The sequence below is a fragment of the Trichomycterus rosablanca genome, chromosome 22, assembly GCF_030014385.1.
Source record: "Trichomycterus rosablanca isolate fTriRos1 chromosome 22, fTriRos1.hap1, whole genome shotgun sequence".
NCBI classification, from domain to species: Eukaryota; Metazoa; Chordata; class Actinopteri; order Siluriformes; family Trichomycteridae; genus Trichomycterus; species Trichomycterus rosablanca.
The window spans coordinates 10,933,151-10,958,879 of record NC_086009.1 but is presented as its reverse complement, the minus strand read 5'-3'; the positions used below and the strand labels follow the sequence as shown (position 1 = coordinate 10,958,879).

Genomic DNA, 25,729 nt, shown 5'->3' with positions numbered 1-25,729 from the left:
ACAAGAAAGGGATGTTTGGCCCCCTCGAGCCAGTGTCGCCACTCCTCTAATGCCAATTTAATGGCCAAGAGTTCCTTGTCTCCAACCGGGTAATTCCGCTCGGCTGGAGTCAAGCGGTGCGAGAAGAAGGCACACGGATGCAACTTCTTCCCTGGCCCCACTCTCTGGGACAGCACTGCCCCTACTCCGACCTCAGAGGCATCCACTTCGACCACGAAGGATTCCTCTGGGTCAGGTAACTGCAAGACAGGTGCAGTTGTTAAGAGAGCTTTGAGCTTATCAAAAGCTTGTTGGGCCTGCACCGACCATTTGAAAGCGCCCTTACCTGTAAGGGCCGTCATTGGAGCAGCGATCGAGCTGAAGTTCTTAATAAAACGCCGAAAAAAATTTGCAAAGCCCAAAAATCTTTGCAGTTGGCGTAAAGAACCTGGAGTTGGCCACTTCTCCACAGCAGATACTTTAGCCGTGTCCATGCGCAGGGTGCCCTGGGAAACCACGAACCCCAGGAATGAAACCATGGGGGAGTGAAAGACGGACTTCTCCAACTTGACAAACAAATGATTGTTGAGCAGGAGCTGGAGAACTCGTCGGACATGCCCTATGTGTTCGTCGATGGACCGACTAAAGATAAGAATGTCGTCTAAGTAAACATAGACGAATTTACCAAGAGTCTCCCGCAAGACCTCATTGATAAATCTCTGGAAGACTGCGGGGGCATTCATTAACCCAAATGGCATCACCAGATACTCATAGTGGCCAGTGGGCGTAATGAACGCAGTCTTCCATTCATCCCCCTGCCTGATCCGGATCAAATTATACGCGCTGCGAAGATCGAGCTTTGAAAAAACAGATGCTCGCTGAAGGGCTTCGAAAGCCGTGGCCATCAGCGGCAGCGGGTATCGATCCTTGATCGTTAAGGCATTTAGACCGCGGTAGTCGACACAGGGGCGCAGGGTGCCGTCCTTCTTACTTACAAAAAAGAACCCTGCCCCAGCTGGGGAGGACGAAGGACGGATGAACCCCTGTTTGAGGGCCTCACGCACATACTCCTCCATAGCGACCTTCTCTGGGCCGGAGAGCGAGAAAAGGCGCCCTCTAGGGGGAGTAGAGCCAGGCAACAAGTTGATGGCGCAGTCGAACGGTCTATGGGGGGGCAAGTCCTGCGCCCGGGACTTGCTAAAAACCTCCCGTAAATCATGGTACACAGGAGGAACTGTGGTCAGATCCGGGGTCTCCATTCTGAGTACTGGCGGAGTGTGCCTCGTGCCAGCCTGAAGCAGGCACGAATCCTGGCACCGTGTTCCCCAGATGAAGATTGACCCGGTGACCCAGTCGATCTGGGGGTTGTGTCTTTGCAACCACGAGTGACCCAAGACCACCTGGAGGTGAGGAACGTGAGTCACTAAAAAGGTGATCCGTTCCTCGTGGTCATCTAGGCGCAACGTTAACCATTGCGTCCGATGGGTAACCGGGCTGCCCGCTACGGCTCGACCATCCACAGCATGGACCGAGACCGGCTTGGTTAGCGGTTGGACCTCTATCCCCAGCCTGTGTACCAGATCGACATCTATAAAACTCTCCACCGCCCCCGAATCAACACATGCCCTAAGGCTTGTGCCCCCCGAACCCCAAGACAACCGGGCCGCCAGAAACAGGCCCTGAGTAGGGATGTTAATTGGGCCCTCTCTCGTGTCCCTGGCACGAGAGCGGCCTAGTTGTTTAAAGGAGGCCTAGATCGAAAGGTCGAGCCCGATGCCGGGCGGGCATCGGGTCTTGACGATCCAAGCTGCATGGGTTCGGGCTCTGGTTCGGGTGGAGGGGCAGTGGGAGTGGCTTGCGCGCGAACAAACTGAGGACAGGTGTTCCGCTCGCGCGCACGCTGGCGAAGGCGAGTGTCAATGGAGATTGCCAGCGTGTAAAAAGCCTTAAGTGTAGTGGGTGGATCCCTAGTGGCTAGCTCATCCTTAACTTTACCTGCGAGGCCACGGTGAAAAATGGCTGTAAGGGCCCCCTCGTCCCAGCCGCACTCTGCGGCTAGCGTTCGGAACTCTACCACAAAATCGGCTACCGATCGATTACCCTGGGTTATGTCGAGTAGGCGTGGCCCTGCCTCACGGCCCCCCAAAGGGTGAAAGAAGGTCTCCTTGAGAGCCTCCTTAAATGCACTTTCGGAAGAGCACTCGGGGGCGTTCTGCTCCCAGAGGGCGGTAGCCCATTCTAATGCTCTTCCGGAAAGCAAGGAGACGATGTAGGCGACTTTAGAGCGTTCAGTAGGGTAGCGAGAGGGTTGTAGCTCGAACGCCAGCGCACACTGCAGGAGAAAGCCGCGACACCTCTTAGCGTCCCCCGAAAACCTTTCGGGGGGAGGGATAGGGGTGTCGCGGACTACAGGCTCCGCAGGTTGGGCTACGGGATTAGGAGTGGGCTCCAAGGTAGGCGGGTGCCGGGTAAGTGCTGCTACCCGTTGAGCCAGCTCATTGAGGGCCACCTCATGTCTGCCCAACGCCTGCCCTTGGTGGCGTAAAGCGTCCGCGAGGGGTCGGGGCTCTGCTGGGTCCATTACTGGTCGCACCTTTCTGTCACGTGGGAGAAAGGAGGACTCAAACGCAGAGATAATAAAACTTAAAGATCTTTATTTTTTATTTAATAAACAGAAATAAAACAGGAAAACAAAAAACCCAAACTAAAAAACCCGATCGGAACCTCCGACGGAAGCTGCCGGTGAAACCGACAGAAAAAAGGCAATAAGGAAAACTAAAAGAGAGCGGACACGAACCCCGGTCTTTTGGGTGGAAACCGGGGACTTAAATACCGCGCCAACCAGGCACGGAATGAAGTTACGCGTGAGCGCAGAAAGCGCTACTGAAATCGGCAGCGGAAGCTACAAGCTCCGCTGAGCGTTGACCCCAGCACAGCGGTAGGCTGGCGGGGGAAGTGATGCGGAGCGCACGGCTTACGGTCGCGGTGACAGGGGCACTCCGATCTAAAAAGGGGAAAAAGAGACAAGCACAGTTAGGAAGCTCCACTCGCGGATTCGAACCGGGGTTGGTGGCAGACCGGCCAAGCGCTTAACAAAGTCGCCACCCAGCGGTTACCGAATCCAAATATAATGTTCACTATGAGATACTGCAGCAAGGTAACACCAGCGCCACACAGTGGTCCGGTGCGCACCCGCTAAGCTAATGGCTAACGAAACAACAATAGGCAGTTCAAAGACTGCACGGCATCGCACCACCCTATTTCAATGAAGACGAAAGAAAAACCTCAATACCTCAAACCTTGCGGTTTCTACATGCCCGAATGGCCTTATGCCACCAGGGCTACCACCTAAGGCTACGAAAACGGCGTGGGCGAGCTACCACCGGCAACAGGAAACAAACAAAAGGTGCGACACCCGCCACTGTGTGATGCTGGCTTAAATAGTCATCACCACAGCTGCGGGTGATCAGCCCTAATTGGTGACCCACTACTTATGGCCTTGTTTACTGAGCTCTGTAAGACCTGTTTCGCTGGGAACCCGGGGCACGTTCACCAGCTACTACAGGCTTCGTTATAAATACTGTTCAAATGGAATTCAAATGTCCATCTGTTTAAATATGTTCAAAAAGACAAAGTTTCTCATGGGGTGTCCTAACTTTTTCACATGACTGTAATTGTTGTAATTGTAACTTCAGAGGGTAACACTTCAAACATTTGTCTTTAGTCATAATACTTTATAACAACAACATACCAAAAAAATTTTTTTCCAAAAATGTTAAATGCAATAAAAACTATAGAACATATGATATGTTAATTCTCTTGAACCTTTATTTAGCTGACAAAAAAAAACTAAGAAATGATTTTTAATGGGGCATTGACAAAATAAGAGTATAAAGTTTTTACAATATTCAAGTTACACCATTTTAAAACCTTCCATAATAAGCAGATACACTGGTCCCAGGTGAAGGTATCATAATTGGTAATAAAGGAGGATCCACCAAAGTCTTTGCAAGCAAAGATGGGTTGTGGCTCACCACTTTGTGCTAAACTTTGAAAAACCATCATGCAAACCAAATTCACTTATGTCATATTTTATGACAAGGGCTGTTTTTACTTATGATAAAGTTTAATTTATAAATTAGACATAATACAAGTTTTACAATATTTACTAACAATAAAAATGGAACTAAATTTATTTAATATTGTAATGTTGCAACATTTTAGCAATCAACATACAACTTTGTTTTTTCTTTCTTGTTTTTCTCTTTGACATGAAACTATTTCAATATTACTCAAAATGCCAAGAAATGTAAACTTATAAATAGTTAATTTCTGATTTTTTTAATGTTTGTAAAATATTTTAAAACTGCAGTAAACTGCTGGTAATTAACACCACAGAAAGTGACTCCGCAGATAAGAGGGTACCACTGTATTACCCTTATGCGAGATGGTGTGCAGAAAGGAGTCATCCACTAAAAGGCAGTGTCCCTCAGACCAGCACTGTGGTTCACCACCAACCACCAGCTCACACCCTGTTGGTGTCTGAAGACCTGAGAGATAAGAGGGTGACAGCAATTTTCTGAGAAAACAAACAACATAAGTAAAAAGAAATAAACATTTCCATCTGACCTACAATGACTAATTTGGCACAATTAACTAGTGCAAGATTTTTTAAGAGATCTAGTACAGAAAGGTACACATATGATGATATTAGACAAATAAAAGCAGTGTTTTTACCACAGTGCTGAAGTAGAGTGCTTGGGTGGCACAGCTGTAAAATACGCAAAGTCACTACCACTTTGTCTGGGGGTATAATTAAATGGCTTTACCACTGGGAAATGCATGCGCTTCTCAGTGCACTTTTACTGCTAGTCCCAAGCTTAGATAAAAAAGAGCAGAGCATCAGTAAGGGCATCCGGTACAAAAACTAAAACAGGTATGCAAACCAGAATAATTCATTTTGGCAACACCTGAATACAGTAGCAGCCAAAAGGAAAAAAGGAAAAAAGTGCAGAAGTAACATTTTAAGAGATTTTCTAATAATAACACAAAACTTAAAGCTAAGATGGAAGGTCCTATGTGTGACACAGTATAAATCTTTAAAAAAAAAAGTCGGACATGGCCAGTTGTGTCTGTAGAGCACCCAACCAGGCCAGTGGCATCACTGACACGGACAACCTCTGTCTTAGTGGTGGTAATCTGTTCAGGATTAATGGGGTTAATAAGTGGTACATAGTGCACACCTGTTTAGCTGTTCCAGTAGGCTTAAACTTTGTTAAGGAAATTCTTTATTTAGAAAGAAAAAAGTCAAGTGGCTTAAAATAAAAAAAATTTATACCCAGTCCTGATTTAACCCTATCAAACATCTGTGATGAGAACATAGAATGATTGTATACTCCTGAAGAACATGAAGAACATACCCAAAATTGCCTTTATAATGGCATCTACTATAAATCTATGATCTATCTACGATAAAGGAAGATCAACCAGATACTGAACAAGAAGTATAAATATGTATTATATTATAACATTTTTATTTTTGTCACAAATTAAATTTTTTTAGTTATTTTTTTTTCTTTTTTGGTGTTTTCTGTAAAATGAGTGTTGAAATATTACTAGGGGAACCACTACAAATTAAATGTGACAATTATCTTTTGTAAATAATTGTTGTTGGTGGTGGTGGTACATACTTTTTCAAGGCACTGTAATATATAACCAGAAGTTTGCTTGTCAATGTTTGCAAGCTGGCACCTACCCAAATGGCAACGCAGGCGTGTGTTGGTGGGGCCATACGTTCCCCCTAGCGAGGCCCCAGGGCCAAGAAGCCAAAAACCAGCAGCACCGAGAGAGTTACTGCTGATAAATGTTCTGAGGGAGAGGAGGATACGATATGTACATGGACATGCACGGCAGTTGCTCGCCACACGCACTCCAGCATTGTACAGTGGAAACACCGCCTGCCCCTGAGAAGTCAAGTCATACACACATTAACACAATTTATTTTAGCAGAATTCTATTATACAGCCCAAAATCAGAAAAAAAGTTGGGATGTCATTTACCAAATAAAAACTGACTTTTATTTAATTGTGGACAGTATGAACCCAATATATTTCATGTTTTGTCTATCAACTCCATTTCATTTGTTAACATACATCCATTCCTGTATTTTTATGCCTGCAATACATTCCAAAAGAAGTTGGGACAGTACAATATCAGAATCAGAATCAGAATCAGAATCGGGCTTTATTGGCCAAGTATGCTCACACATACAAGGAATTTGTTTTTGGTTACACAGATGCTTGCAGTGCACGAAAAATACAATACAGACAATCTTATTCACACAGCTCACTCTCTCTCTAACACACACATTCATACCTGTAAACATAGAAAACATTGTAAACATTTAGCATGTGCAATTTACATTGTAATTTTAAAAAGGTGCAGTTTTGTGCAATATAAAAACTATAGAAAATATAAAAATATATAAATAAATATGAAATGGAAGTAAAGGTGAAAATCCTGTGTATGCCATTACATAAATGAAATAGGTAGTTTTTGATGTGCAAGTGTCCCGAGTATTATCAGTACAGTAGTGTTCAATTGTTCATGAGCGTAATGGAGTTTGGATAAAAGCTTCTCTGTAGCCTGGTCGTTCGGGTCTTCATGTGGCTGAAGCGTCGGCCTGATGGAAGGCACCGAAACAGGTGATGACCAGGGTGAGACGGGTCAGTGATGATTTTCTCTGCACGCTTCCTGGTTCTGGAGGCATGCAGGTCCAGCAGTGTGGGCAGCTTTACACCGATGGTCCTCTCTGCAGACTTGATGATGCGCTGCAGTCTCTTGGTGTCATGTTTTGTGATAGCGCTGCCCCACACTGTGATGGATGTGGTGACGATGGACTCAATGATGGCTGTGTAGAACTGCACCATCAGCTCTTGGGGTATGTTGAACTTCCTCAGCTGGTACAGAAAGTACATCCTCTGTTGAGCCCTCTTGATGATGGAGTTGATGTTGCTGTCCCACTTCAGGTCCTTGGAGATCGTTGTGCCCAGGAACTTGTAGGACTCCACAGCCATCACAGTCCTGTCTAGGATGGTGAGTGCTGGCAGGGTTGGGGGTCTCCTCCTGAAGTCCACGGTCATCTCCACTGTTTTTGCTGTGTTCAGCTCCAGATTGTTCTGACTGCTCCAGAGGACAACCTGATCAACCACCCGTCTATAAGCAGACTCATTACTGTCACTGATGAGACCAATGACTGTAGTGTCATCTGCAAACTTCAGGATTTTAACAGAGGAGTCCATGGAGGTACAGTCATTTGTGTACAGCGAGAAGAGCAGTGGGGAGAGTACACAACCCTGTGGGGCACCTGTGCTGATGGTTCTGGTCCCTGAAGTACACTTTCCCAGCCTCACCTGCTGTTTTCTGCCAGTAAGAAAGTCAGTTATCCACTGGCAGGTGGAGGCTGGTACGCTGAGTTCAGCCAGTTTGCTGTGTAATTGTCCTGGAATAATTGTGTTGAAGGCTGAGCTGAAGTCCAGGAACAGAATTCTTGCATAAGTTCCCGGGTGATCAAGGTGTTGAAGGATGAAGTGGAGACCCATGTTCACTGCATCGTCCACCGACCGGTTGGCCCGATAGGCAAATTGCAGGGGGTCTAGCAGGGGGTCCGTGATTTCCTTAATGTGGTTGAGAACCAGTCTTTCAAAGGACTTCATGACCACAGAGGTCAGGGCAACAGGTCTGTAGTCATTTAGTCCTGTGGTAGTTGCCTTTTTGGGAATGGGTATTATTGTGGAGCATTTAAAACAGGATGGAACCACACACAGCTCCAGTGATCTGTTGAAGATCTTAGTGAAGACAGGTGCAAGCTGGTCTGCACAGGTCCTCAGGCAGGAGGGAGAGATTCCATCAGGACCTGGGGCCTTCTTGACTTTCTGTTTTTTAAAAAGTCTCAGCACGTCTTCCTCGCAGATCTTCAGGGCAGGCTGGATGGGTGGCTGATAGTCAGATGGGTGTGAAGTGGTGTTGGATGGGAGCTCGTTGCTGGGCTGTTCAAACCTGCAGTAGAATCTGTTAAGGTCGTCGGCCAGTTGACGATCTCCCATTGTCTGTGTAGGTGGCCTTTTGTAGCTGGTGATGTTCTGCAGACACCTCCAGGCGGTTGATGGCTCATTTGTGGACATCATGCTGCTTAGCTTGTTGGAGTAGTTCTTCTTTGCAGCCTTGATCTCTTTGGTTAGGGTGTTCCTTGCCTGGTTGTACAGCGCCCGATCCCCACTTCTATATGCTACCTCCTTAGACCGGCGCAGCTGTTTCAATTTGGCATTAAACCAGGGCTTGTCATTATTATATTTAATGCGAGTCCTGGTGGGAACACAGATGTCTTCACAAAAGCTGATGTAAGATGTCACAGTGTCCGTGTGTTCATCCAGGCTGCTTGTGGCATCATCAAACACACACCAGTCTGTTAATTCCATGCAGTCCTGAAGCCTTTCTTTAGCCTCATTAGTCCATTTCTTCACCGTGCTGACCACAGGTTTGGCACACTTGAGCTTCTGTCTGTAGGTCGGGAGAAGATGAACTAAGCAGTGGTCAGATAGTCCCAGTGCTGCACGAGGGACAGAGCGGTACGCACCTTTAAATACAGTATAGCAGTGATCTAAAATGTTGCTCTCCCTGGTGGGGCAGGTAATATGCTGTCTGTATTTAGGTAGTTCGTTGTTAAGTTTTGCTCTGTTAAAGTCCCCTAAGATGATGAAAACAGAGTCTGTGTGTTTGTGCTCGGCGTTGAGAATCTGATCAGCGAGTGCGCTCAGTGCCTCGCGCGTGCACGCTTGAGGTGGAATGTAAACAGCAACAAGCACAACTGATGAAAACTCCCGCGGACAATAAAACGGTCTACAGTTCAAGAAAAGTGATTCCAGATTAGGGCTGCATGTTCTCATTAACACTGTCACATCTGTACACCAGCCTTGGTTGATATAAAAGCAAATTCCGCCGCCTTTTTTCTTGCCGGAAAGCTCCGCGTCGCGGTCCGCTTGGTGGAGATGAAAGCCGTGCAGGTGGAGCGCGCTGTCCGGGACGGAATCGGTGAGCCAGGTCTCAGTGAAGCACAGTACAGCAGAGAGAGAAAAGTCCTTGTTGGTACGGTTTAACAGTGAAAGTTCGTCCATTTTATTTCCTAAAGAGCGAAGGTTTGTCATGTGGATGCTGGGTAGCGGTGTACGAAGTCCGCGCTGTCGGAGTTTGACGAGCGCTCCGGCGCGCTTCCCACGTCTGCGCATCCGCCTGCGTCTGCTCAGGAGCGCAGCCGCTCCGCTGACCAAAATGTCCAAAAAACTGTCCGAAAATGAAAAATCAGGAAATATACCTGGTGGCATGAGCTGCCTAATGTTCAGCAGATCTTCTGCGCTGTATTGGAGTGTGTTTGGATCACACATGCCATAACAAACAAACAAAAACAAACAAAGCACTACGGAGCTCCTAACCAGTGTCGCCATCTGCGGCGCCATATTCACCTCTTTGTAATGTTGCCATTCCTTTTCATACCACTTCAAAGAGGTTTTGGCACCGACGATATCAAGCAATGTGTTTCAGGTGCTATGTTGTCAAATTCTTCCTGCAAACACATCTTAAGGTGTGCAACAGTATGGGGTTGTCATTGTCACATTTTTTGTTTCAAAATTCTCCACACATTCTGTATTGCGGTGAGGTCAGGACTACAAGCAGGCCAGTCCAGTACCCGTACCCTTTTCTTCTGCAGCCATGCCTTTGTAATGTGTACAGCAAGTGGTTTTGCATTGTCTTGTTAAAAAAAGCAAATATCCCTAGAAAATATGTCATCTCAAAAGAAACATTTGTTGCTCTAAAATGTCAATGTACTTTTCTGCATTAATGCTGCCACCACAGAAGTGTAAACTATCTTTGCAAAGGGCACTGACATAGCACCATACCTTGACAGACCCTGACTCTAATTTCACCTACTAATTAAATGTGGTTAATTCCCATGCTCTCGCCATTCAGCGACTATTTGCCATTTTCTCAATAAATAATCACCAAATGTAAAATTTTTGTTGAACTGGGTTCTCTTTATTTACTTTTTGGACCAATTGTGCACCAATGTATTTACAAAAATCAATAAATGTGTACGGTTTAGAAAAAAAAAACATAAATATGTAAAAACAAACAAACAAAAATAATAAAATCATTTGATCCCAGAAAGGAATCAGTTGCAGAAATCATTGAAATCCCAAAGCTATACAGTATATCCCTACACACAAGTGTCTGTAAACTTTAACTATATAAAGTGCTATGTCAAAGAGAGAGGGGTGGAATGTTATACATTATTTCTGATTTTTTTCTTAAAAACTAATACTGTATTTCAACTAATACTGTATTAAGATTTCGATCCACCTCCTGGTGTTTATTAGAAGTTTTTCTGGAGGTTGCTGTTTTTTCCTTTTTATTCAACATTATGTATTGTATAAATTAGCTAAAATTTATTAAAAAGAGACATTTTTAGCCTATACCATGAATATAATACATCATTTACAAAATTCTAGACAGCTTGGATATACAATGATACATTGACTACAGCTAAAAAGCTAGTGATCTTGTAAGCTTCTTTGCAGACATTTTACAATTGCCAGTAAAGTGTTAAACAGAAAATGCAGTGTTAGTGCTGTTCTACTCAAGTCACCCAGGTTGCATCCATGTATATGGTAACTGTGTAGATTTGTGGTACATGTTTTTCCTGTGTCTCCTACTTTGATTTCCATCCACCCTTAAAAAGCAAGTAGAAAATGGACTGGCTAGACTGGCTACTATAAATTGACCCAACAAAACATGAAAAATCTATGTAATCAAGTGTGACTGAGTGTGACTAAGTGTGAGTAAGATTGACAGTGATAAGGTTTCATAGTTTTTAGACTAACTGACTTGAGAGCCAGTGTATTATAGTGAATGGTTTTTTTTTTTTACCTTAGGTCCTTGGTATGTCCACCCCAACTTTGTGTCCACGCCTTTCTGAAAAACTGCCTGAAATTCTGCAAGAATGATGGGATAGCTGGCCTCCAATGTATCAATGTCATGGCGATGAGCATCACGGGGGAAGTATGGAATGCTAGGAACATCAGGAAGATAGAAAAGATGGGGCTTCTGAATGGACAAGCGATCATTTATTCTGGCCTAAAGAGAAGACAATGAAGACAAGAAGTAGGAAGGTTTGAAAGTTAATTTCACTCTGGTGGGTCACAGAATAGCAAAGTTTAGCACTGAACTCATTTAAAACATATGACTATGATCATATGATTTGCATATAAATAAAAAGCAAATATTTTACTGGCAAGAAAAAAATGCTAAAATGTTCTTGAGGATGCACTGATGATATTAAAAAAGTCAAGGGCAATTTTTTAGCAGAAGGGCTCAAGTTTTATCCCAGACTGCTAACACTGTATACTTAAAAATATTTGATACCACCCAAATGTACAACAGTAGCCAGAAGAAAACATGGTTATTAAAATTAACTAAAACATATGAGTTATCTAAACAAGGTGAAATAATTTACTAAAACAATGCAAAACACCTAAACAAAAAACATTTGGCTTAGGAAATATGTATTTTATGTTGTTTCCACTAATTGGTGCATTAGTTGGCATCTGGGTCTTCTTTTACCAAACCCACCTAAAATTACCTCCAGTGCTACTGATGTGCATGTTTCTGACCAACCTGTCAAAACAGACTTAATGAGGTGTAACATGAATTGTAGTAGGTTGAGCCAAGCATAGGAGACCCAAGGAGGACAAAAGCTCAACTTCCAACACCTTCAACTTTATTTGTTTACACACACCAGGGATATTTACAAATGCGTTATTAATTTAAAAGAAAAAGAACCACAGCTGGTTCACATAGTAACTCCAGGCAGTTACTCGGGTTATTCATTTTAGGCCTCCCGTCATTCTTTTTCCCTCCCTCCTTACTTCCTCCTGTTTTATCAAAAAGGTCCCTCCCCTCTAGGACCTGGCAGCCAATCCAGGCAACGTCACGTATCATCCCCGATACCCGGACCATCCCCACCACGACAGGTAAGTATTTATTTATTTATACTATTTACAATATTAACTGGGTTAGCCCCTTTCCTCATTCATTACAACCAGACTTGGTGATGTGTAAGGTATCCTTACATCATCACATGAGGGTAGCATGAAAGCCCAACGTCCTCTTAGCTCACCAGAGAACACCAGAATTGGCAGATCTACTACTGGTGCTCTGTTCACTACACAGATGAGAGCAGGTTCACACTGAGAACTTGTGATACACACTGAGAACTTGTGACGTCTGGAGATATCATGGTGAGTGTCATGCTGCCTGCTACATCATTCAGACTGACGGGTTTGGGATGGGTTAGTAATGGTCTGAACCTCCACATGATAGCCAACTGTGGTTGGGTACAGTGATGATAAATCCTCAATCCGAGATTCCTCTTCTGAGGAGGAAAATGTCTAGCCTCATGTGGCCAAAGTGTGTAGGCAGTTCCTGGATGACAAAGACATTGATGACATTGACTGGGCCTTTCGTTCTCCAGACCTGAATACAAATGAGAACCATTGATACATTATGTATCGGTGCAACCAATGCTGCCAAGTAGCACCACAGGAGCTTTACAGGAGCTCACTGATGCCCTGATCCTGCCGTCTTATCAGGAGCATGCCCAGATGTTGTCAGAACTACATACTGGCCATACATACTACTGAGTTACATTTTGATATATAGTGATAAAATTCACACAAATTGCATCAGGCTGTGATTTTAATTCTTACTTAAATTTTTTGTGTTTTTTTAATCCAGTCCTCAGTGGGTTGATGATTAAGGTTTCCATTAACACAATTTATATCAGTATACAGTGGTAGAGAATGTGCCTAAAAGCTAGAATTAAGTAAAAGGTACAAATACCTTACCAGAAATGTACTTTGATAGAAGTTAAAGTCACCCCTTAGAATACTACCTGAGCAAAAGTCTTAAAGTATCTAATGTTTAATGTACTTAAGTATCAAAAGTATTTTTTTTATATTAAATGTATTTAAGTATTAAAAGTAGAATAATAAATGAGAAATGATTTTTAATAAAAACGCAAGCAGTCAGAATTTGAAGATTTGAAGACTGTTATTTAATCATTTATCTGAACATTTGTTTCAAATCCTGATATTTGCATAATATCTCTAAAATAAGAAATATACTATCTGTTAATGATGCTGAAAAACTGATCCATGCGTTTATAACTTCTCAGTTATAAGATTATTGTAATGCTCTTCTCACTGGATGCTCTGGTAGATCCATAAACAAACTCCAATTGGTTCAAAATGCAGCAGCTCGAGCGCTAACTAGAACTAAAAAGTTTGATCATATTACTCCTGTTCTACAACCTATCACTACAACCCAGCACGTCCACTTTGCTCACAAGATGCAGGGTTACTTATAGTTCCTAGAATTAAAAAGATCACAGCTGGTGGAAGAGCATTTTCTTACAAAGCTCCACAACTTTGGAATAATCTTCCTCTGTTCAGGATTCAGACACAGTCTCAATGTTCAAGTCTAGACCGAAAACATATTTATTTACTCAGGCTTTTGAATAGTTTTTTTCCAGACTAGGGGTGTGTGGCTCTGGTCCTGGAGATCTGGGGTCTGGTGCTTGCATGTTTGTCAGATTTGCTGGCGCTGCGTGTTGGCTTATGGTTGCGTCCAGCTTCTGGACTGGAGCTGTCCACTTCCACGAATATAGACAAAGGCGCAGAAACTTGTGGTGATCAGGGATGTTGGGTTGCTGTCGTTCTGCCTCTCTTGTCCAATCACTCAGGTTTGATGACGGTGGGGAGGTGGGCGCTGATGTCCTGCGAAAGCCTTCATGACCTTGTTACCTGCTCGCTCTCCCTTTTAGTTATGCTGTAATAATTAGGGCTGCCGGAGTCTAAAGCTACTCTCTGTAAAACTGATATTTTACTTAATTCACATTTTACATTTTTAACTACATTTTCTGTTGTTTTACCCCGAGGTGGTTCTGAGGGAAACCTGTTTACCCACCTGAGGTTAAGGAATAAAGTCGAGACTGCCGTGCCAACAATGCTGCTCCTGCCAGATGTGATGTTTAGTGCCTTCAATTCACCTCACTTGCATGTCTTTGGACTGTGGGAGGAAACCGGAGCACCCGGAGTAAACCCACTCGGACACAAGGAGAACATGCAAACTCCACACAAAAAGGACCCGGAACACCCCACCTGGGGATCGAACTTAGTTAATTTAAATTTGTGTGTGTATGATATTGTGTAAATCCTATTGATTCAAATTATTCTCCAGGCCACTCAAGAAGGATGGGTCCCTGCTGAGTCTGGTTCCTCTCAAGGTTTCTTCCTGTAATTTTAAGGGAGTTTTTCCTTGCCACTGTCACCCTCGGTTTGCTCAACAGGGTTTTTTGTTTTTGTATCTGTTGGTCCTGGATTCTGTAAAGTTGCTTTGAGACAATGTCTATTGTAAAAAGAGCTATATAAATAAAGTTGACTTGACATGACAATCACCTGTTGACATCACCTTCAACACAATTTTGTGGAATGTTATATCTGTGATTTGAATGTAATAACCAATGTTAGCTATAAATCTGAACAATCTTAAAGCTAATTTTTAGAAATAAAAAGCTATGATGCTGTGGCTTTACTTTGTTAATCATTCTTAACTTACATCAATGTGTTTCTTGAGGTTGGATGGGGAGTTCTGAAATGCCGATATTTCCTTATCTTTGGGTAAACATACCTGCACCCTTCGTGGTGGATGGGCACACTGGTCCTCATCCATCTCCTAAATCTCTCACGTGTTGGCTCCAAGCGCCGGGAGAGGAGCAAAAACGGTAGGTGAAAGATGTCACTGGCAGCCGCAGTTCCAATACCGCATGCAGGCGGCTCAGGATATTGACCTGGAGACGACAACGTCACCCGGTAGCACCCTGAGCGACTAAGCAGCCCTTTTTAGGGATAGCACTGCTTGCCTCACAAGAGGACCTAGAAAAGGTGGTCCAAACAAAGCTCGTCTCCTCAACCTTAGTTGGCTTACCGCAGTCAACAGGCATCTTAAATGCGGTCTAAACACAGCCAGAGAGAAAAAGTATTCCTCACTCACCTCAAGAAGAGAGAACAGTTTTAAGCTTGCTTGCTGGAACATCAGAACCATGCAAGACTCAGCCGACAGCAACCGCCCAGAGTGTCGTTCTGCTCTAGTGGCACACAAGCTTCAGAGGCTCGACATTGACATTGCCGCAGTCAGCGAAGTCCGCTTTGCTGGAGAAGGCAGTCTAAAAGAACATGGCGCAGGATACACCCTCTACTGGTCAGGGAAAGCTTAAACAGAGAGACGTCTCTCAGGCGTAGGATTTATGATCAAAAATACCATAGCTACCAAACTCAAGGAACTACCCAGGGGCCACTCAGATTGCATTATTTCCTTGCGCCTTCCACTAGAAAACAAACAGCATGTCACTCTTATCAGCGTGTATGCTCCAAGGACAAGTTTTACAACAACATGCGCAGTCCTCCAGCAAGTCCCTGTGGATGAAAAGGTTGTCGTTCTTGGCAACTTCAATGCCAGGGTAAGTCGAGACTCAGAAGCCTGGAAAGGAATCCTTGGCAAACATGGTGTTGGTAGCTGCAATGACAACGGGCGCCTGCTGTTGGAGCTCTGTGCGGAACAGGAACTTGCCATCACCAATACCATCTTCCAGCAGAAGAACAGGTGGAAAACGACCTGGATGCATCCCCGGTCTAAACACTGGCACCTCATAGACTACGTTCTAGTGAGACAGAAAGACCTCAAGGATGTCCTGCATACCAGGGTGATGCCCAGTGCCGAATGTCACACAGACCACAGACTCACCCACTGCAAACTCAATCTCAAGTTTAAACCTAAGCCGAAGAAAAGGGGCGTACAGCAGCAAAAGTTCAAAGGATCTGAACATTCTAGGATACACAACCAGGAAAAATCAGGACTGGTTTGATGAAAACAACCACACAGTCCAAGACTTATTGGCGAAGAAGAGTGCAGCTCACCAGGCTCACCTCGCTCAGCCAGCCTGCCTAGTAAAGAAAGCAGCCTTTCGCCTCACCTGCAGCAACCTCCAGCGCACACTTAGAGAGATCCAGAACCAGTGGTGGATCTCTCTCGCAGAGAGGACCCAGCTGTGCGCAGACAGGGGGGACTACAAGGGCTTCTTTGAGACCCTGAAGGCCGTGTACGGACCTTCCCTCCAAGTCCAAAGTCCACTGCGCAGCGCAGATGGCAAGGACCTTTTCACAGACAAGGCCACCATTCTGAACCGCTGGACTGAACACTTCAAGGCCCTCTTCAGCACCAATCGCACAGTGCAGGTCGCAGCCCTGGGAAGCATACCGCAGCAGCCAATTAAGGCAGACCTGGATGTAGCACCTTCTTTGGAGGAAACCGTTAAAGCCATAGAACAGCTGAAAACTGGCAAGGCAGCAGGCATCGACGGCATTCCACCGGAGATCTTGAAGCACAGCGGCCCAGCACTACTTTCCAAACTCCACAAGTTCTTCACCCGCTGCTGGGAGCGAGGCGAACTCCCCAGTGACCTCCGAGACGCAGTCTCAAACTATAGGGGAATCACCTTGCTCTCCATCGCAGGCAAAATCTTGGCCAGAATACTCCTTAACAGGCTGTCTCTGTCGCCGAAGAACACTTGCCAGAAAGCCAGTGCGGCTTCAGAGCCAATAGAGGCACGGCAGATATGGTGTTTGTCCTCAGACAACTCCAGGAGAAGTGTCGGGAGCAGAATAAAAGCCTGTACGTGACTTTCGTGGACCTGACCAAAGCTTTTGATACCATGAGCAGACAGGGTCTTTGGTAGATCATGGGCCATTTGGGCTGTCCGCCAAAGATCCTGACTATGGTCATCCAATCAAGTGGGACAAGTGAGAAACAACAATGAGCTCTCCGAGCCCTTTCCCATTATGAATGGCGTCAAACAAGGCTGTGTCCTTGCACCGACGCTGTGTACCATCTTCTTCAGCATGATGCTGCGCCAGGCACTGCGAGATCTGGACGAAAACGATGGAATTTACATCCACTATCGCACCGATGGCTGCCTATTCAACCTGAGACGCCTGCTGGCCCACACCAAGTTGACGGAGCTGCTGATCCGCGAACTCCTATTCGCTGACGACGACGCTCTCGTCGCCCACACCGAATGTGCGATGCAGCGCCTTGTGACCTGCTTTGCTGAGGCAGCCCAACTCTTCGGCCTTGAAATCAGCCTCCAAAAGACCGTGGTTCTCCACCAGCCTGCCCCTAACCATCAGTACCACCACCCTCACATTAAAATCAACCAGTCTGAGCTGAAATCTGTGAAGCATTTCACTTACCTCGGCTGCACCATCTTCACCGTGTAAGGGGCCGCCCGCACTGCCATCTTCCCGCCACCAGAGGGAGACCGCGCTCTGCACCCAGTGATAATTAGCTTGATTGATATCAGCTGGGCAATGCGTTTATAAAGACTTCGCCCAGTTCACTCGGCGCAGAGTCTTGCGTTTGCATATAGAAACCAGACCTCGCCGGTAATTGGTATATCTCTTTGAAAGAACCTTTATACTGCCTTCTCTTTTTCTCGCCTTGTAGGGAACCAGTTCCCTCTTGGCCCTGTCTATGTTCCTTTGTAGTTTATAAAAAGTTTAAAAAAACAAATATTAAAAAGCTATTTCTTTAGTTACCTCCTCGCACCTTTGCAGAGGTTTCCATCTTAGTTCCGACAAGACTACCCAACGGCCAGTGGGTAGCTTGCCAGATTGTTTTCCTTTGTTAGTCCTAAGTTTGTTTGGCATCCTTTGTTTCCATTTTCCCGCCTTTTTCGGCTTTGATCTTTCTAAGTTCTAGAATCTACGTTTTTCTTAGCTCAGCCGGTGGCGCAGTTGTTAGAGCGTCGGCCTTTCGGCTGTTCAGTACACCAGCGGCAAGGGTTCGAGACCCAGTATTTAAGTTGTGGTTATTACACTCCCGTGGCTGGTTTCTTTCTTTTACTTTTTATCTACGTGGTCAGTTGTAGTCTGGGCAGGTATATTCTGTCCTGCTACCATTGTATTTTATTTGTTTATTATTATATATTTTTTTTCTTTCTTTTATCACACTCCCCATAGAGTACTGGGTAGAGCATTACTCTTCCACACCAGCGACCCCGGTTCAAATCCCACTTTCTCCAATACTTCCCTATTTGCTTTTGAGTCCACCCAGGTGGTTACTGACACCTGGGAAACACAACACGTGGCGGCACCGCCCCGTAACAGTAAGACTCTGCCAGATATGGACTCAGCAGACAGGGCTGTGTTGCAGCAAGCCATAACAGCTCAGGGGGCCCGGTTGGGCAAGCATGAAGAGGCGTTAAGTCAATTGGCCCATCGTATGCAAGAACTAACGTTGGCCATTCAACAGCTAACCAACCCCCCCAAGGATGAGGCTCCATCCCCTGTCCCACCTGCCCAGCCTCTTCTCCCTATCTGCCCAGAAGTTATGCTACCGGCACCCGTTAGGTTCAGTGGTGAACCAGGTGGATGCAGAGGATTCTTGCTCCAGTGTTCTCTGGTGTTCCAACAGGCACCCACTCGGTTTCCCACTGAAGGGGCTAAAGTTGCCCCTCTCTCCTTACAGATAGGGCTCTAACCTGGGCCACTGCACTGTGGGAAAGCGGGTCCTCTGATTGTAGCACCGTTGCTGACTTTACAGCAGCTATGAGACGTACATTCGACAGCCCCATAAGAGGTGCTGAGGCTGCCTCTGCTCTTCTGAATATGCGGCAGGGCTCCCTCTCTGTTGCAGATTATACTATCTCCTTTCGTACATGGGCAGCAGAGAGTGGTTGGAACTCGGAGGCCCTGATGGCCGTTTACCAACAAGGTCTTAATGAAGACCTCAAAGACCTCTTGGCCACCAGGGATCCCCCTGCCTCTTTGGAGGACCTTTATGAGGTTACTATCAGGCTCGATAACCGCATACGGGAGCGTCGTCGGGCTAGTAAGAAGGCCCAATGAACCTTACCTCCTGTGTAGAATCCTATTCGCCCCCAAGTTTCTGTAACCTCCGAGGGGGGCGAACCCATGCAAATTGGACGTGCACGCCTGACTCCCGAAGAGGCTGTGCAACGTCGCCAGGAGGGGCGATGTATGTACTGTGGGGAGCAGGGTCACAAGCCACTCATCCTAGGGTTCCCCTGGTTAGTCAGGCACAATCCTCAAATCGACTGGCTCTCCAAGTCCATCCGTCACTGGGGTCCACATTGTCAGGGGTCCTGTTTGGCCCTTAGGTGTAATCCTGGCATTCTCCCCCAGGAGCCATTTGATTTGAGCAAGGTCCCAGCAACCTACCATGACCTCCAAGAGGTTTTTAGTAAACAAAAGACTGAGGTGTTGCCCCCTCATCGGTCTTTCGATTGTGCCATTGATCTGTTACCTCTCTCCGGCTAGTTCAACGTTTTTTGGGCTTCGCCAATTTTTACCGGCGGTTTGTTAGGGGTTTTGGTTCAGTGGCGGCACCGCTGACGGCCCTTACCCGAAAATTACCAGGGCCATTTCGTTGGACGGACGAGGCACAGAGAGCGTTCGATGATCTTAAGCGCAGGCTGATGTCTGCCCCTATTCTCCATCTCCCTGACCCTGACGTCCCCTTTCTGGTAGAGGTCGATGCCTCTGAGGTAGGCGTGGGGGGCGTTCTTTCTCAACGCTCAGGCATTGACAGGAAACTCCACCCATGCGCTTACTTCTCCCATCGACTAATGCCCACAGAACATAATTATGATGTGGGAGATCGAGAGCTCAAAATGGCTCTCGAAGAATGGAGGCACTGGCTGGAGGGGGCAAAGCATCCGTTCTTGGTCTGGACGGACCACAAGAACCTCTCTTACAACCAGGAAGCCAAACGGCTGAACCCCCGGCAGGCCCGCTGGGCCTTATTCTTCAGCCGTTTTGACTTCACCCTCTCATACCGTCCAGGCACCAAGAACGCCAAACCAGATGCCCTCTCCAGGCAGTGGGAAGAACCACCAGCCCCACCTGCCACACCCATTCTCCCCCCCGAACGCATAATGGCACCACTGCGTTGGGGAATTGAGGGAGTGGTCAGGAAGGCCCTTCTGGCAGAACCCGACCCTGGAGGGAGCCCTGCCCATTGTCTTTATGTCCCTACCTCGGTCCGAACTCAGGTGTTGCAATGGGGACATACGAGTTCCTTTGCATGACACCCAGGATCTACACGTACCCTGGAGTTAATCCAAAGGCGATTTTGGTGGCCTAATATGGCTCAGGAGGTCCGGCAATTTGTGTCTGCATGTGAAACTTGTGCACGTAACAAAGACTCCAGGGCCAGGCCCACTGGGCTACTACACCCGTTACCCATTCCCCACCGTCCATGGTCGCACCTGTCTCTGGATTTCATCACTGGTCTGCCCAAATCCAGGGGCCTATCGGTGATCTTGGTGGTGGTAGACAGGTTCTCTAAGGCCGCCAGATTCATTGGCTTGTCCAAACTTCCCTCAGCCAAAGAAACAGCTCACCTCATTCTTCACCAAGTTGTGCGGTATCATGGTATACCCACAGACCTGGTTTCAGACAGGGGTCCCCAGTTCGCCAGCCAGTTTTGGAAGGCCTTCTGTACCTCCCTAGGGGCCTCAGTCAGTCTCTCATCAGGGTTTCACCCCCAGTCCAATGGGCAGACTGAGAGGGTGAACCAAGATCTGGAGCAGTCTTTGCGGTGTCTGGCTTCTGCCAGTCCTTCCACTTGGGCGGATCACCTATTGTGGGCGGAATATGCCCACAATACTCTCTGGCACTCCTCTTTGGGCATGTCCCCCTTTGAGTGCCAGTTTGGATATTGGCCTCCCCTGTTCCCTGAACAGGAAACTCAGCTGGCTACCTCGTCAGCCAGCCGCATGGTACGCCGTTGCAGGGCAACCTGGCGACGAGCTCGGGCTGTCTTAGTAGCCCAAACGGCCTCGCGTAAGAACACTGCAGACCGGAAGAGACGGATGGGGATATCCTTCCGCCCGGGCCAACGGGTGTGGTTAAGCGCTAAAGACTTGCCCCTGAAGGTTAGCAACCGGAAACTGGCTCCTCGATATGTCGGACCATTCAAAGTAGTTCGACGCATCAACCCAGTTTCCTACAGGCTACAACTTCCACCCTATATTTAGCTTGATTGATATCAGCTGGGCAATGCCTTTATAAGGACTTCGCCCAGTTCACTCGGCGCAGAGTCTTGCGTTTGCATATAGAAACCAGACCTCGCCGGTAATTGGTATATCTCTTTGAAAGAACCTTTATACTGCCTTCTCTTTTTCTCGCCTTGTAGGGAACCAATTCCCTCTTGGCCCTGTCTATGTTCCTTTGTAGTTTATAAAAAGTTTAAAAAAACAAATATTAAAAAGCTATTTCTTTAGTTACCTCCTCGCACCTTTGCAGAGGTTTCCATCTTAGTTCCGACAAGACTACCCAAAGGCCAGTGGGTAGCTTGCCAGGTTGTTTTCCTTTGTTAGTCCTAAGTTTGTTTGGCATCCTTTGTTTCCATTTTCCCGCCTTTTTCTACGTTTTCCTTAGCTCAGCCGGTGGCGCAGTTGTTAGAGCGTCGGCCTTTCGGCTGTTCAGTACACCAGTGGCAAGGGTTCGAGACCCAGTATTTAAGTTGTGGTTATTACACTCCCGTGGCTGGTTTCTTTCTTTTACCTTTTATCTACGTGGTCAGTTGTAGTCTGGGCAGGTATATTCTGTCCTGCTACCATTGTATTTTATTTGTTTATTATTATATTTTATTATATTTATATTATTATCCCCTATCATTGGATAACAAGTATCCAATGATCCAAGTATCCAATGAAACAACATAGTCACAAGCACCCTTACACTCCCCATAGAGTACTGGGTAGAGCATTGCTCTTCCACACCAGCGACCCTGGTTCAAATCCCACTTTCTCCAATACTTCCCTATTTGCTTTTGAGTCCACCCAGGTGGTTACTGACACCTGGAAAACACAACACGTGGCGGCACCGCCCCGTAACACACCGATGCCACAATCGACATGGAGATGGAGGCTGGCGAAAGCAAATAGGGCATTTGGTAGGCTTTACAAGAGGGTGTGGAACAACAAGGACCTAAAGATAGGCACCAAAGTCAGAGTCTACCAAGCTGTGGTACTTTCGACACTACTCTATGGCTCGGAGTCGTGGGTCACCTATCAGCGACACCTGCGACTTCTGTAGCGTTTCCATCAACGGTGTCTCTGCTCTATTCTAAACACTCACTGGAGTGACTTTGTCACCAACGTTGAGGTCCTCAAGCAGGCAGAGATCACCAGTGTAGAGACCATGCTCCTCAAGGCTCGGGGGCCCCAAAGAAGCGTTACAAGGACCTCCTCAAGTCCTCCCTTATCGCCTCTAACATCAGCCCTTCCCACTGGTCCCTCCTAGCCGCAGACCGGGAAAACTGGCGGAGGACTGTTCATACAGCTGTCCAGTCCTTTGGGGACGCCCGAAGAGCTGGCCTGGAAGAGAAAAGGAGCAAACGAAAGAATAGGACCATCAGCGCCCCTGACCCCACCCGGATCTTTGTCTGCAGACACTGTGGCAGAACCTGCCTGTCTCGGATAGGCCTTATCAGCCATCAGCATGCCTGCGGTAGACGTGGACATCCCCCCTCATGAATCTTCGTCTACGAAGACAGGCCAAGAAGAAGATGTGCCACCATTGCAGGTCATGCATTCTGCTTCCCAAGGATCCCAACTAAGACAAAAACACTGAAATTTGTTTCTGTAATTTGTCTGTAAATTTGCATTTGTGCTTGGGCATTTATAAGAGAAGTGCGAAAGGCTGGGACCTAAAGAGAAAGGTAAAATCGGTGCAAAAACGCGCAAAACCCAAAACCCGGACATTTTGGTGATTTAGAAATCCCGGCCGAATGCATTTTTAGATCCAAAAAAAGAGAACATGTCTGGGAAAAAGAGAATGTATGGTCACCCCTGCTTATTACAAGCTAAGATCATTAATTCACCAAACCTGCTTGCTTGCAGTTTTGCTTGCTAACAAAGTAACAAGTAAACATTTTCTTTTTTACATTTTAAAAATGTCCCAGCTACACCGACCATACAGATGAACTTCGTGGTCATACATTTACTGACTGTAACCCTCTGTACAATCTAGTTTTTTTTATCAGTGAACACTAGCTTTTGCTTGGAGAGCTACTAACCCTGTCACTAACCTGATTAAACCATACCAGTAAGTACAACATACACAACCTAATAACCAACGAAATAAAAAATAAATCTGGTCAATGGGGGTCAGTCAGTAACTGTATTCCCACAAGTATTTGCATCCTTTTCAATTACTTCTAGTGTTGTATGTTTGTCACACCTACAGTACAGGCCAAAAGTTTGGACACACCAGCCAAAAGTTTGGACACACCTTCTCTTCAATGTTTTTTCTTGATTATTTTTATTTTCTACATTGTAGATTAATACTGAAGACATCCAAACTATGAAGAATTATGTAGTGAACCAAAAAGTGTTAAACAAACCAGAATATGTTTTATATTTTACCAACTCTACCTCTGCACAACCCAACTGATGGTCTCAAACACATTAAAAAAGCAACAAATTCCAAAAATTCACTCTAGACAAGGCACAAACATTCATTGAAAACCATTCCAGGTGGAAACCTAATAAAGCTGGTTGAGAAAATTTCAAAGAGTGTGCAAATCTGTCATTAAAGCAAAATATGGCTACTTTGAAGAATCTAAAATATAAAACATATTCTGGTTTGTTTAACACTTTTTTGTTTACTACATAATTCCATATGTGTTCCTTCATAGTTTGGACGTCTTTAGTATTAATCTACAATGTAGAAAATTTTAAAAAAATTAAGAAAAACCACAGGAATGAGAAGGTGTGTCCAAACTTTTGGCCTGTACTGTATATGTTTTAAATCATCAAGCTACTTTTAATTTTAGACAGAAATAACCCAAGTAAACACTAACTGCTGATAAACGATGATTTCATTTACTACAGTGGTGTTCAAAAAAATAGCAGTCCAACATCATTAACCTGATAAATCACTGTTTTACTTAAGTAAGTGTAGTAGAGTAATGAAAACAAAACAAACCCAACAATTAGGACATTAGGACTCATTCTGAGTAATCGAAGCATTGATTGAAAGGGGGTTGTTCAAAATAATAGCAGTGAGGAGTTCAATTGGTGAAATCATTCATTCTGCAGAAGAACGGGTGTAAATTTTGGCCCTTATTTAATGTAGGAGGGTGGCAAATGTTGCACATGTTGGTCATAGCGCATTTCCTTCTGAAATACTGGGCAAAATGGGTTGTTCCAGACATTGTTCTGATGAACAGCGTACTTTGATTAAAAAGTTGATTGTATGGGGGAAAACATACAAAGAAATGCAGCAAATTATAGGCTGCTCAGCTAAAATGATCTCAAATGCCTTGAAGTGACAACCAAAACCTGAAAAACGCAGATGGAAGCGTGGAACTACCGTTCGAATGGATCAAAGTATAGCCAAAATGGCAAATACTCAGCCAGTGATCACCTCCAGAAAGATCAAGGAACATCTGAAGTTACCAGTGAGTACAGAAGATGATTAAGTGAAGCCAATTTACCAGCAAGAACTCCTTGCAAAGTCCCGTTGTTATGAAAAAGACATGACCTGAATGGGTTCAGATTTGCCAAGGAACACATTGACTGGTCCAAAGAGAAATGGCTCAACATTTTGTGGACTGATGAAAGCAAAATTGTTCTTTTTGGGTATAGTGGCCGTAGACAGTATGCCAGACGACCCTGAGCACTGAATTCAAGCCAAAGTACACTGTGAAGACAGTAAAGCATGGTGGTACAAAATGATGATATGAGGATGTTTTTCATACCATGGTGTTATGCCTATTTATCACATACGAGGAATAATGATTTAAATATATCAGAATACTTGAGGAGATCATGTTGCCCTATGTCGAAGAAGAAATGTCCTTAAAATGAGTGTTTCAACATGACAATGACCCAAAACATCTTGGTTACAGACAAACAAGATTGAGGTAATAGAGTGGCCAGCACAATTTCCTGACTTCAATCCCATAGAGAACTTGTGGGCTGACATCTAAAGCGCGTTTTTTTAGGCAAAACCCAAAAATGCAGAAGAACTGTGGAATGTATACTAATCATCCTGGACTGGAATACCTGTTCAGAGGTGCCAGAAGTTGGTTGACTCCATGCAACACAGATCTCAGAAACAATTGTTATGCCACTAAATATTAGTGCAGTAATATAAAGTAAAGTGAAACCTTAAACATTTTCAGTTTATACAAACATTTTTGAGTTTTTAAAGAAAAATGCTGGCACTGCTATTTTTTTGAACAGCCTAATATTCATTTTTCTTAACTTTCTGTAAAGGATGAACACAAACTGACTAAATTTTGTTAATGTTTTGATTTAGAATTGAAAGTGTAGTATTTTCAGTGCATTTGCATTTATGAAAATAAAAGTTATTATAATGATTTTGTGCTTTATTAACTGTTTAAAATCACTGCTATTTTTTTGAACACCACTGTATGTGTAGAAGTGAATCAAATAAATCAGTAATCGAATTACTAACTCAACCAGTTTACCAAATTAAATTAACAATTGGGTTCAATTTCACTAGCCAAAGCCAGACATGTTAAATCT

The 25,729-nt window shown here is 45.1% G+C and overlaps 1 protein-coding gene across 4 annotated transcripts in view; it reads right to left on the bottom strand.

Moving 5' to 3' along the window:
• The window catches only part of asphd1 (aspartate beta-hydroxylase domain containing 1), a 60,361-nt gene that overhangs the window by 6,409 nt on the left and 28,223 nt on the right, over positions 1-25,729 (bottom strand). For 2 of the 4 annotated variants that reach the window (XM_062985088.1, XM_062985087.1), the window contains exons 3-5: positions 10,960-11,166; positions 5,735-5,942; positions 4,416-4,529 (exon numbers count right to left, since the gene is read on the bottom strand). In XM_062985088.1, the coding sequence (XP_062841158.1) occupies positions 4,416-4,529; positions 5,735-5,942; positions 10,960-11,166 (529 nt within the window). Of the gene's footprint in view, positions 1-4,304; positions 4,559-5,734; positions 5,943-10,959; positions 11,167-25,729 lie in introns of those variants that run through there. The other 2 variants (XM_062985089.1, XM_062985090.1) reach the window with 2 other exon arrangements.